Source organism: Neopsephotus bourkii, unplaced genomic scaffold, assembly GCF_033783945.1.
Source record: "Neopsephotus bourkii isolate Nb327-2 ecotype Australia unplaced genomic scaffold, CSIRO-AGI_Nbou_v1 NB_1120, whole genome shotgun sequence".
Taxonomy (NCBI): Eukaryota; Metazoa; Chordata; class Aves; order Psittaciformes; family Psittacidae; genus Neopsephotus; species Neopsephotus bourkii.
The window spans coordinates 3,292,898-3,305,933 of NW_026901606.1; the positions used below are offsets into that span (position 1 = coordinate 3,292,898).

Here is a 13,036-nt window from a genome sequence, read left to right on the forward strand (position 1 = left end):
GAGTACAGTTACTAACAGCTCAGTTTCAAGTCCATTTCTCTCCTGAGAAAACAGAGGTTGCACCACTCTACTTTCTCAAGCACCCTGCTAGGTAGGCTAGGAGCTATGTGTAACATACACTCTGGTGCTCCAGCCCCACTGCTTTTCCCCCATCATTTAGACCAGAAGAAGAGTAGCTGCGAGTTGGGGTTTCCTTGCCAGGGGCAGTGTTCATTACAAGTGTACAGGCACCCTGTCCCCACGCCCTCCACCCCACCCCATCTAACTCAGTAAATAAAGTCTTAAATGTGTTCCATATTACCTGATTGGGTTCTGTGTGTGTCAGTGGGAGAAAGGCTGTTCTCCTCAGTGACTGAGCTGTGATACCCAACGAGGCTTTTAAAATTGTGCATGAAGTCATCAACAGCAGCAACCACTATTCCATTATCAACATAAATCGAAAGTGGTTTGAGATTCTTTTCTAAAGACATAAAAGAAGATTTTGTATTAATATTTGCACTTATTATCAAAAAAAGGGAGAGAAGCAGTCATGTCATTACCTGTTAAGAAAACAACATGTCTCTGCTGTATGTTTTGAGCCTGAAGCCTGATGAGACAGTCCAGTTCTGGGGCATTTCGAGTCTGAGAATCACAATTATGGTAGGACAGAATCTCAACCAAGTGCTGCTTTTGGTAGGTGTTCAGAAGGCTCAGCAGGCTCAGGGCATTGGCATTCATCCTATGATGGAAAAAGTGTGCTGTTAGATACTTGATTTAAGCTCAGTCTAAATATTAAGTCAAAAGACAGTAAGTTCCACTAACTGGGTGCTGGAGAGCACAGTTAAAGCTGAAGCATTTTAACAACTGGTTAAAGTTGAAGAGCACTACTTACCTCCCCAGCTCTTTAAGTTTCTTTTGTATTTTGCAGTGGACCTTCCACTGCCATTTCCCATCTGGGGTATTGAGCTCCTCCAGGAATTTTAAGAACTGTTTTAGTTTATCTGTTTTGGAGATATTGAATAAAAGTTATATTTTGTGGTATATAAACTGAACATACTGCTTCAGCATACACATAAATCTTGCTGTTTTAAAAATGTAGTTATACAAGTATGAATATTGGCCCAGGACTCCGGGTTTTCTTCCTAGCAGATCAACCAAGAACAGTATCCCAAAACTAAGGTGCTTTTTTTGCAAGTCAGATCCCTAACAGTGGTATCTGCTATGTAAAAGCTGAATTCAGTCACAGAGTCTGACTTGCTAAAACAGCTATTTAAAAACCTGGTAACTCTGTTAAACTATTCCATTTCAAATAAAGAGAAAATGGGGAAAAAAGTAGGTTTTCAGTATTTTTTTCCTAGCAATTTGTGGAGCGAGGAGCAGGAAGTAACAGGCTCCACATATGTAACTACACCACACGTAACTATACCATCTAACACAAACTTAGACAAGATCCTCAAGTCCCCATGTTTCCCAAAAATATGTTCTCCAAAACATCCACCAAGGTAAGGACGAGACTGAATTAACTGAAGTTCTCCAACAACCTCACAAAAATGAGAAGTCTTGGAAATCAGAAAATCTGATTCTTCCCTGTGGTGAGTGTGGCACCTCTCGCATATACTGAATCGTTGGGGTTTTCTAGTCTGCGTTTTATAGCTTCAGGAAGCATCCACTTACCTGTAGAGATGGACTCCGGATTAAGGACAGATTCGTCTGACACAACAAAACCACCAGATACAAACAACTCATTGTAAGTGTGATTTTTCACATCATCCAGGCTATCGACACCCGCAAAGCTGACACAGGAAAGCCTCTTCAAAGTTACTAGGCCAGGTATCTGTTTAAAACGTTATAAAGCAGAGATGTACACCAAAGCTCATACAAAACCAGGAACTACAGAACTTCCCTACTGAGTAGTAGCAAATATCAAACTGCAAAACACATTTTCAAAGAGTAAGAGAATTCTCTTGCCTTGGGAGGTGCTCTCAAAAACACTGCATGAATGAAACAGTGGCAGCTCTGATGCTTCTGGGCACTTACAATAATGGCTTGTCCCATCCAGCCCAGGCTCCTAAACCACAGCTGCTGGGGATGCCAACAGTAACCTCACCTGCCATTACAGCATCACAGAACTACTCAGGCCTCTCTACAACTTTACAACAACTAAGAATAAGCATGCACTAGCACGTATGTGGAGGTGGATGGAGTTAGGAGTCTATGAGGAACAAAAAGGAGTTCTCTATCACAACCATTTTTGTTTCTTCAAACAGCAGCTAAACACAGGGCATTGTTTAAATCCTGTGAGCCTGGCTCACTGGTTCAACAACTGCTTTCTACAGCAGACATTTGTTTTGTGAAGTACCTTATGGATGAGGTTGGCGATGTCTTCATTTTGGATGATAATCAACAGTTTATCCAAATCAGCTCTTCTTTTAAGGAACTGTTCTGGATGGCACTCGGTGTTACCTAACTTTGTGAGATATTCCTAGCACCGCAGAAAGAGAAGGTTAGAAAAAGTGAACAGGTAGCTCAGCCAAAACCATCCCCATATGATGACCAAATCAACTAAGTTTTCCACTCAGGTCAGTCTTGGAGAAACTGCTTTTCTTGTCCTTCCCATACATTAGTCAGAAGGATGCAGCACACACAGATAGGCTGTTTCAGTAGTCAGTCGCTCTTTGCACATAAATGGCCAACTGTCAGTCTGCTGAAACAGCTCAAGTTTTCAACTAAAGCCAGAAGTTTTTATTACTTCACTTTCAATTTCAATCTTAACACATTTAAATACAGAAAAACAGAAACCTCCAAAAACTACCTGTACTAGTAACTGGACAGAAAGGGAAAAAAACCCAAAGCATCAATTTCTCATATATTCTTTCTAAAATGGTACCATCACATTTTTGCCCTTATCTTCCCCACACCACCCCCGCCCCACCTTAAGGCCACCCCCTGCCATTATCTTCAGAAAGAGCCAAACTACAGCCCTGTTCTGTTTTCTGACTCTAAGCAACAGACTTCCATAAAAACTTAATATAAGCAAGACTGCCTCAGAAGCTCAAAGAAGAAACGGGACAGGACAGCCTACTTTCACAATTCAACCTCTTCTGAAACAAGATTTAGACTACCACATGTTTGCAAGTCCAGCTTTATACACTGTGATTTACAACGCGCTCCAGACTATTTTAACATGAGGAGTTGAACTGGAACATACTTACCTTGATTTCTTTACAGAGAACACTTTCCTCCTCTTCATGAATATAAAATTTCACAGTGTTTTTCTGTACATCTTTAATAATTTTAACCAAACTGCTAAAAACTTCAGGTTTTAACTGGCTTATGAAATCAGAAAAGGCTGGTTGGGTTGAAATGTTGAAGTTGTCTGGGGATTTCTGTGTCTTTTCTGGCATCTCTGTCTGATCACCGCTGGAAGAGGTCTGCTCATCACATGTCACCATGTCCTCTGTTCTAGCGTTCACGTGATCTACTTCCTCCTTCACTACGGGCAAGCTTGATGCACGCTGCTCGCTAGAATCCCCATCTTCCACTGCGTTATTACACAACAGCTCTGGGAGCGCCGCTGTGTCAGAGTCCCTGCAAACGGGCACTGTGTTGGGCGGAGGGTTCAGTGCAGCGTTTCTGACCACTTCTGCTGGTTCAGGACTAGAACCAACCAGAGGGGTTTGCCTAATGCATGAAGATGACAAAATAACACTATGCAGCTTTTCATTCAGTGTCTCTACATATTCTTGGACAGAAACCTCCGATGCCTGTAAACAGATGTATTCGGAAAGTCTCATTATCCTCTCCTGGGCAGAGAAGACTGGTGTGGATATACCACTAACATAGCTGATATTCTTTTGCTGCAAAATTTCTTGAATCTTTCTTGCAAAGAGATTATATTCTTCTAACAGTGTATTCTCTATAACTGCACTAATGGAATGCTTAGTTGCAAAAGGGTGGTCTGCTAGCCCACACTGATCTTCCAGTTTCTCCACTTGTCTTGCATAAAGCTCATCTTCTGTTGTCCCCTTTTGTGTGTCTGAAAATGGAGAGTACGGAAACTGGTAATCAGAACTTCTCTGTCTATTTATTACCCGGGGGTCATTAGGAAAGGCATCCTTTGGCGGTAAATACACCAGTGGTTCTTCTGGTGATTTCAGACCTATATAGGAAGAGTTAATCATCACCATCTCATGTTTGAAAGTCATGCACAACTGATAACACTAAAACCTCCAAACCACAGTTTTAAAACTTAAATCCAGACCCAGGTGTTACTGTTAGCTGAGGTACCCAATCACAGCACATTTAATAGCTCCTAAGATGGTGAGACAATTAAGTCAAAGTTTGCTCAAAAAGCAGAACATGAACAATTATCCCAGAGACAAGATCTGATTATGCCTTCATTGCAAACAAACAAATCAGAAATCAAGCAGTGTGACAAATTATTCAAATCTTTTCATCTGGCACTAGGTTATAACCCTCAGACTTCCCAAGGGCTTACTGCAGCCACACACTGCCCCGGGGAGTCAGGCTGCAGTGTGTGGGCTGCACGTCTGATCTCACCACGGAGAGCAGAAGGGTCTGGCTAAAAAGGCAGGACTCCAGTCCCACGGTAGTTACTGCTACACTGAATAATACATTGCAAGGAGTGTTGAACACCCCGCATCATCCAAACCTCCAAACCCACATCTCACATCATGTCTGCAGCAGTCAGTTTTATCATCTGTATTCAAAACTATGGTTTTGCTTGGTTTTAAACCAAATTTAACACTTTGTTGCAAGTAACGACACATATATACCCAGGTATTTCAGATACATACAGGTATTTCAATACATATCTGTTCCATAAACACTTCAAAGAAGGTTTCCTTTGTTGATTTTGTTTGAGGGTTTTTGGGGGTTTCTATGTGTTGCATTAATATTCAGTAAATACAGCTGTAAGCAGAAAACCACATTTCTGGAACAGAAGCAATAACCAACATTGTATAGACAGTTTCTAGAAGTGTTCTTTTGGAAGGCAGCTGGGTTTGTAGCCAGTTAAAAAAGTTCTATTCACTTTCCTGTTTGATCACATCCACCCAGATCTAAAAGGAAAATGTCTGCTACTAACAGAATCCCTTTCTCAAGGTGACAGGATCGCCTCAAAATTACTTTATGCCACCAGTGTTATACAGAAACCAGAGATACGCTTCCATTTTGCCTTCCCTGTCAATGAAACCACACGTTCTTTCTCCATCCTTCATAGCACATCCTTTGAGTCAACTCAAATTTATAGTTTCCTTTAAAAGCACTATCACAGATACAAATCAGGTTATTCCAATTGGTTTCACCTGATTTTATCTGAACCTTTTTCTGTTGCCCTGTACCTTCAGCTTTGCTCTGCACCTTCTGCATACACAAGTATATCCATTTAAAAGACTGAAGAACTTGGTACCAAATTACAATGTTAACAGAATAAACTTAGTTTAAGCTCATTTCAGATATAAGGTACCTAAGAAATGTTTTGTATCTCATTCTTCTTGAGCTGCCCAACACTTGCAAGCTACATCACTACTGCAATCAAGAAATGCTGTACTTTCTATCTACATACTATATGCTTTCTATAGAAGCAAGTGTTAGTAAGAAGATTAAAAGCTATACTATGGCTTTAAATTTGGGGCTGTGTTTGTAACTTTTTACATTTTAATACAGCTAATCAGCCGAATATCAATTTTTAATCATGAAACATTGTTCTGTGGCTCTCCTCTCTGAACCCCCAATACAGCTGGAATTTCAAATCCAGAGGTTACTGAGAATTATCAATATCCCATCCACTCCTCCCGATGTGACGGCAAGTTTCTGTAACAATTATATTAGGGAAAACCTTTTCAGGATATATATGATTCAGAACTGATTAGCTTTACTCTTCACAGGTTATTATTTAAAGTTCTGCAGAAAGAAACAAGCTTTGTTTCAAAAACCAAAAGCCTTTGGTTTTACTACAGGGTTTTATTAAAAGCATTCAGCAGAATTTAACCAGAGGCATGCTGCTGAATATGGAATCCTAAATATTCCCTGACATGTAAACAAAAATGGATTTAAAAAAAAGGATGATGTAAACTAAAGTTACCCTTTTTAAATGAAATTCTCTGAAGGTGGCATCCTTCATGGGCCTAGACCTTTGGGTCACAAGCCTTCACAGAAACAAATGCATGAGCAGGGAGCAAAACCCAAATAAAGACACTTCAGCAACTATTTACGTATCTCCTGGAAGGCATGCAAAGGCACATGAAAAACAACATGGTGCTTGGTGACAGCCAGCATGGCTTCACCAAGGGGAAATCCTGCCTGACCAATTTGGTGGACTTCTATGATAGGGCTACAGAACTGATGGACAGGGGTAGAGCAGCTGATGTCATCTACCTGGACTTGTGCAAAGCATTCGACACTGTCCCACACAACATCCCTGTCTCTAAACTGGAGAGACATCAATTTGATAGGTGGACTACTCAGTGGATAAAGAACTGGCTGGATGGCTGCATCCAAAGAGTTGTGGTCAATGGCTCAATGTCCAGCTGGAGACCAGTAATGAGTGGTGTCCCTCAGGGATCGGTGCTGGGACCGGTCTTGTTCAACATCTTCATCACTGACATGGACAGTGGGATTGAGCGCGCCTTCAGCAAGTTTGCTGATGACACCAAGCTGTGTGGTTCAGTTGATACGCTGGAGGGAAGGAATGCCATCCAGAGGGACCTTGACACGCTTGTGAGCTGGGCTGATGCCAACCTCATGAAGTTTAACCATGGCAAGTGCAAGGTCCTACACCTGGGTCGGAGCAATCCCAGGCACAGCTACAGGTTGGGCAGAGAAGAGATTCAGAGCAGCCCTGAGGAGAAGGACTTGGGGGTGCTGGTCGATGAGAAAATGAACACGAGCCAGCTTCAGTGTGCGCTCACAGCCCAGAAAGCCAACCGTATCCTGGGCTGCATCAAAAGGAGCGTGACCAGCAGGTCGAAGGAGGTGATCTTGCCCCTCTGCGCTGCTCTCATGAGACCTCACCTGGAGTACTGTGTGCAGTTCTGGTGTCCTCAACACAAAAAGGACATGGAACTGTTGGAACAAGTCCAGAGGAGGCCACGAGGATGATCAGGGGACTGGAGCACCTCCCATATGAAGAAAGTTGGGGCTGCTCAGTCTGGAGGAGAGAAGGCTGCGTGGAGACCTCACAGAAGCCTTCCAGTACCTGAAGGGGGCCTATAGGGATGCTGGGGAGGGACTCTTCATTAGGGACTGTAGTGACATGACAAGGGGTAACGGGTTAAAACTTAAACAGGGGAAGTTTAGATTGGATATAAGGAAGAAGTTCTTTACTGTAAGGGTGGTGAGGCACTGGAATGGGTTGCCCAGGGAAGCTGTGAATGCTCCATCCCTGGCAGTGTTCAAGGCCAGGTTGAACAGAGCCTTGGGTGAGATGGTTTAGTGTGAGGTGTCACTGCCCATGGCAGGGGGGTTGGAACTTGATAAGGTCCTTCCTTTCCAACCCTAACTATTCTATGATTCTACAATTTATGATTTCAAATATACTTTTTTTTTCCTCATAACATTTGTAGTCTCCCAGTTGCCTGTGCAATCTGTCAGTCAACTGACAAACCCTTGCATGAACTCCCACATCGAGCATCTACGATATCTTGTTTTTTAGACGCTTAATCATCCAGTTAACTAGTTATCTCAGCAACCATATCCATGTGTATGCTCCTCCAGGAATAAAAGAAACAATGTTCCACCCTAACAACTTCACAGCCTCCATACTCTAACTCTGCAAAATATCAGAACAGATTTCTGATGTTTGGCTCTGAGAAGTATAGAAAATATCATCCAGAATCACCCCATAATGTCATTAAAAGGCCTAAGAGCACTGTGAGGGGAAACCTGCTTTCCTAGCCCTCCTCCCTCCTCAGCCAAACAAGCAAAAGAGAGCTGCTGAGCTACACAACTGGATGGAAGAAAGAGATGTCCAAGAGACAGATTCCAGCATTCCTGGAATATGATCAGAAATCAGTCAGTTTGTACTCAGGAGAATGCAGTTAAAATTCTACTTTGATTTAGTCATACGATGACTTGATTTGTAGCCTTGAATTTAGAGCACTTGATGACTATTCCTACAGCCCAGTTTTCACATGCTTCAAATTCATTCTGTTATGCTCTCCCAAGACTTGACACTGTTGACTCATCAAGAAGTAGAACAAGATGCTTCTTCCACATAATTCCTTAAGATTTAAATATTTAGGCCAGACAAAGACTTGGAAGCACTTCCAGCAGAAGAGCCTGATGCAGTAATAAGTGGACTACTTTCTGTGAGAACACATTTTTCATTACTTTTCTGGATTAGAAGCTGCAGTTATCTGCCTATCCAATCTGTCAGCAGAACCTAGCAAGTTCAAGCACTGAATTCAAAACAGTTAATGTGCTTCACCAGACAAATACTCAAATATTCACATTTCTACACTATGTCAGTATGCACCCAAAGCAATACTCTCCACCAGTACCTGTTTTCATCCAGTGGATTTCTGCATTAAATAAATATCAGAAATAACTGCATAGTACATACACTTGCGTACCAACATGTAATCCAAGAATGGGATCTATGAAAAGTACAAACGTTTAGAGCAAGTTTTCTCTCACTATTTGTAGCAACAGAAGAGTTAAACCCATCTTACCTGTAATTGGAATAAGTTTCCAGTGCATTCCAACTTCTACGTTATTTGAGTTGGAACGCTGGCTGGGATGAACATGCTCCATAGGTGTAGCAGTACAGGGACTGCAGTCTTCATAACTACTCACACTTCCAGTGCTTGTTTCCTAAAAAACAACAGAAATTCCCAGCTGAAAGCTCTTTCTCCTTTGGTAGCTGTTAAGCTTTTACATTCTCAACAGCTGACAGCAAGAACACACTTAAGTTCACCAGATACTGGCAATCTTGCCATCAATCAGGTCAAACTTGGAGATGTTTGCATGTGGTATTTATAGATTTCATTCACCTGTTTGGCAGTATCTGAGACAGATGTCTTTGCTGATGGTGTATCATTAAGTAAACAACACAGTCCTGACCACCTGCCTTAGAGCAGAGGGGCTGGGTGGGGCAGGGAAAACAGGAGGCAAATAGGGGAAAAAAAATAGGAACTCTCTGTTCCTTTGCCTTTTTCAGGCTCTTATCTCAAAAGCTGACTAAAGCCATGAGATGTTGGCATTACTGAGGAATTGCCCGCAACTGGTATTAAGTACTTGAACAACCCTATTTCATTTCACATTCCAGATGGTTAGAAGCAAAACAGCACACAGAGTACAGGGTAGGACAAACCCTTTCATGACTTGGAAACTCGGCTTTGTTTCTAAGTATTAATAATAGAGATCATAGAACAACCACCCTACAGAGTATGGTGATCGAGCAAGCAGCTGGGGCATTCTGAATCCTAAGGACAAGAGCCTTCTTCAAAGGGTGTTCTGCCAGTTACATGCTGTCATGCAAAGCATGACATGTATGTGGAACACATATACACCAAGAGGGCAGAGAGAGAGCAAGGCATGCATTTAAATGCTCAGAACCTTTGTCCAAAACAAAATAAAGCCAATTCCCCAACCACCTTAAACATCCACAGAGCAGTTCAAATCTTCCACTACGCACATTCCTTAACACTTTCTCACTCAGACACTGCTGATACGGATATATAAGGTATCATATCCAAACCACCATCTCTGAGGTTTTCTTAGTTTTATCACAGCAAAAGTAGACATAAGGAACCAGGAACACGTCTATTGTTTAGAGTATTTCCATATATGCTCCTACAAAACAAAAAAGCTTCTTCATGAAAATATTATTCATATTTCCATCTACCTACACGGCAGCTGCACTTACTTTTAAAGGTAGTGTCTGTTCAAGGCCTACTTCATTAGCTGAAAGGTGTAGATCCACATCAACAGGGTAGGGTAAGCATGCCACATCAGTTTCCAGTATCCCTGGGCTCTGTGGGTCCTTAAAGTGAAGATTTTCAGCCTGAGCAGTATTATGAAGCTCATGATCATCTCTGTCCTGTGCTGGAATGGATTCGTACTCATATTTTTGTCTCATATCCTCTTCATCACTGCTTAGTCCTAAAGTTTGATTTACAGACCGTGCCAATGATGAATCCAAGTGTCCTGCACTGGACAGTGTTTCTAAAAGCAGTTTAATGAGGCCGTGTGGGTCAGCAACAGCAGGGTCGGGTACATCTTGCTGCCTCAAGTCAGGATCATGTCCAATTGAGAAAACAGCATGTGGCGAGTCCAAGGTTGTTCTGCCCCCTTAGAACAGGGAAAAGAAGGGAAGAGTAATCCATTATTAACCTTTCCAAGAAAAGCAAACCCAGATTTCCATCCCCCAACACCAGCCACATACCCACAGTCTTACTACTCAGCATCAGTTCATGTACTACACAGGCATCTATTTTCTTATCAAAAAATTTTGAACAGGTAGATGCTGATAAAAAAAGCAGTTTCTAAAGCTAACAGCCTCTCCCAGGTAAATAATGGGAGGGGTAAGTTAGGTCACTCAATAACACACTATTTTATGCCTTCATAGAAGTCACATACCATGATCTATGTATTTTATGGACACCCTCTAAAAATCTCCATTGCTTGTTGAAAGAAAAAGGTTAGTTTGTGTAAAATACTTGCTTTTCTCCATGCTATCACTGTTGTTCCAAAAGCTGATGAGTATCTTAACATGTAACCTCGGAAGTTATCTTAGACTAAGCACAATTCTAAAACACCCTCACACCTACTTATATGAAACATAATTTCAGAACAGGGCTGTTCTTATCCTCATACCCTTGGATAAGTAAATACCACAGGTATTTATTCTTCTTGGGAAGAGACAGGCCAAGGAAATCCTTGTAGTATACAAGTACCTGATGAACCCCTAACTCATTTATCACATGTGGAAATATGGAATAGCTTAAGAGCTGTTTGACTAATAAAAATCTAGTCATGTTTAGATACTTAAGATCAGATTATTTTACATAAGATCTTTTTGCAAGACAAATAAATTCCTTATAGTGTTCTACAAACATGGAATTTAAACCATAGATAGTTGTTGCAGGTTTGGAGCCTCTAAAGGAGTTAAGTAAAAACTCAGTTTTAAACACTGTTCTGATTACAGCCAGGTAGAAATGCATTCACATATTTTACATTAAGCATCAATGTAAAAAGCCCTGAAGGTTCACAGACTTCCAAGCAGGAGGAATCCCAAGATCTAGCACGTAGCCTACCCTCTTCCATCCACACATGCCAGTTATCTTTTGTCCCTCTCAAAAGGGAAACTTATTCCTAAGATCAGCCACTTCACCTTCCAAAGTGATTCACATAAACAAGAATAACCAGTGCAAATTCCACCATTTTGGACCACTCTTCTCCCCCAGGTTTCCTTCTTCTGAAGGAGGCCTGGCTCACTGCCTTGGGAAAAGGGAAACAAATCAAAGATTTGGGCTTTTTTTTTTTTTTTTCCACGAGTATCAGGTGATATCTGTGATAATTATCTGAGACTCAGATGGAGATGATTTCAGATACACAGCAACTCAATCCTATCAGGTTGTCTTTTCAGTCCCACTACACACATTACTGGCTATTTCAAAATGCAGCTGTGCTCATGCTGAGAAGCTTCATTCTCCCCTTCAATCTAAATTTAACAGGATTACAGCAATGCCTAAAGTCAAACTCTGCAAAAGACATCATGATATAAAGTCTGCTTAGTAGTCTATAGGAGAAAGCACAGTTCCACAGCTAAGCAAGCTCTGGAAGTCTGCCCTCTTTCCAAAGAGGCAGAACAAAAGCAGCTTCCTTGACAACTGTTAACTTGTCTCCTACAAAGAGGAAACCTACATAAAAACCAACTTGATCTCTATTGACAGATCCCAGGTCAATGTTTAAGTGAACCACCATATGCTAAAATATACACAGTATGTAAAGAACATTCAACCTATACAGATAATTAAATATGCTTTAAATTGCAATGTTTGAAGAGGAACTCCTAACACTGACTTACCTTCATACTGACAAGTATTCTCTGCCGATTCACACATTTTTAAGTATTTCCTCAAGTTTCCAGACTGTTTTTCCAGCTTCCTTTTCAGACTGCTTCTACTTCTAGGGTCTTCAGAATCAGAATCTCCACTTGTGTTTTTTTTCCTGCTCTGGATTAAGTTAATAAGTTCTTTGAGTCTATCAGGATCATAATCTCCAAACTGAGACAGTTTTCTCCTGGCTTCATACTTTGCACGGATTCTTTTCCTTATTCTTGCATTGGCAAAATCAGAGTCTTCTGCGACTTCATAATCTGAGATGGGACTGAACTGCTGATATTTCTGATTTCCTCCCATCAGTTCCATAGCTCTAGAAACAGGTAGCTGATATGCCTCACAACCAAAAATATAGTTTTGCAAGGAACTGTCAATATGAGATTTATTTCTTGGAGCAGAATAAAGAAATTTTTTTTCATCCAGCCGTGATTCATACCGATACAATATAAATTCTCTATATTTTCCAGACATACTACAGCCTCTTTTCAAATACTCATGTATATACTTTTCCACAACAGCATTGAAATCTGCAGTAGTGTCTTTACGAGACTGGATTAAAGCAAAATGTAGAGACTGAATAAACTTTGTGAATTCTGGGAAGATTTCCTGATTTTCGTGCATCGTAGCTGAATTTTTCTGTGTTCCAAATGGAACACTTCTTTGTGCTGCCATAGGAGAAAAGGGAATTCACAATTAAAATCAAAATATAAAGTTATAAATAAATTATGACTAGTCAGCAATATTTTGTATTATACATACTTGGTGAAAGACAGTTTGGAATGACTGTGGAGAAATAGCCCAAAAGCCAGAATAATTTTTTTGGAGCAAAGGTAACCATCTATAAAGCCTAATTAAAAGTCAGCCTACAGATAGTAATTTTCATAATTCTGTGGTAACCTATATCATAGATACACATATCATTGTGAATATAAACCACTCCAGTGGTTTAGTAAGCCACTTCAAAGGCTTAC

At 40.9% G+C, this 13,036-nt stretch overlaps 1 protein-coding gene across 4 annotated transcripts in view; it reads right to left on the bottom strand.

Moving 5' to 3' along the window:
• The window catches only part of TASOR (transcription activation suppressor), a 32,018-nt gene that overhangs the window by 1,036 nt on the left and 17,946 nt on the right, over positions 1-13,036 (bottom strand). For 2 of the 4 annotated variants that reach the window (XM_061362412.1, XM_061362414.1), the window contains exons 14-22: positions 12,032-12,730; positions 9,869-10,293; positions 8,673-8,814; positions 3,192-4,015; positions 2,339-2,461; positions 1,654-1,813; positions 872-980; positions 540-718; positions 302-460 (exon numbers count right to left, since the gene is read on the bottom strand). In XM_061362412.1, the coding sequence (XP_061218396.1) occupies positions 302-460; positions 540-718; positions 872-980; positions 1,654-1,813; positions 2,339-2,461; positions 3,192-4,015; positions 8,673-8,814; positions 9,869-10,293; positions 12,032-12,730 (2,820 nt within the window). Of the gene's footprint in view, positions 1-301; positions 461-539; positions 719-871; positions 981-1,653; positions 1,814-2,338; positions 2,462-3,191; positions 4,139-8,672; positions 8,815-9,868; positions 10,294-12,031; positions 12,731-13,036 lie in introns of all 4 variants that reach the window. The other 2 variants (XM_061362411.1, XM_061362413.1) reach the window with 1 other exon arrangement.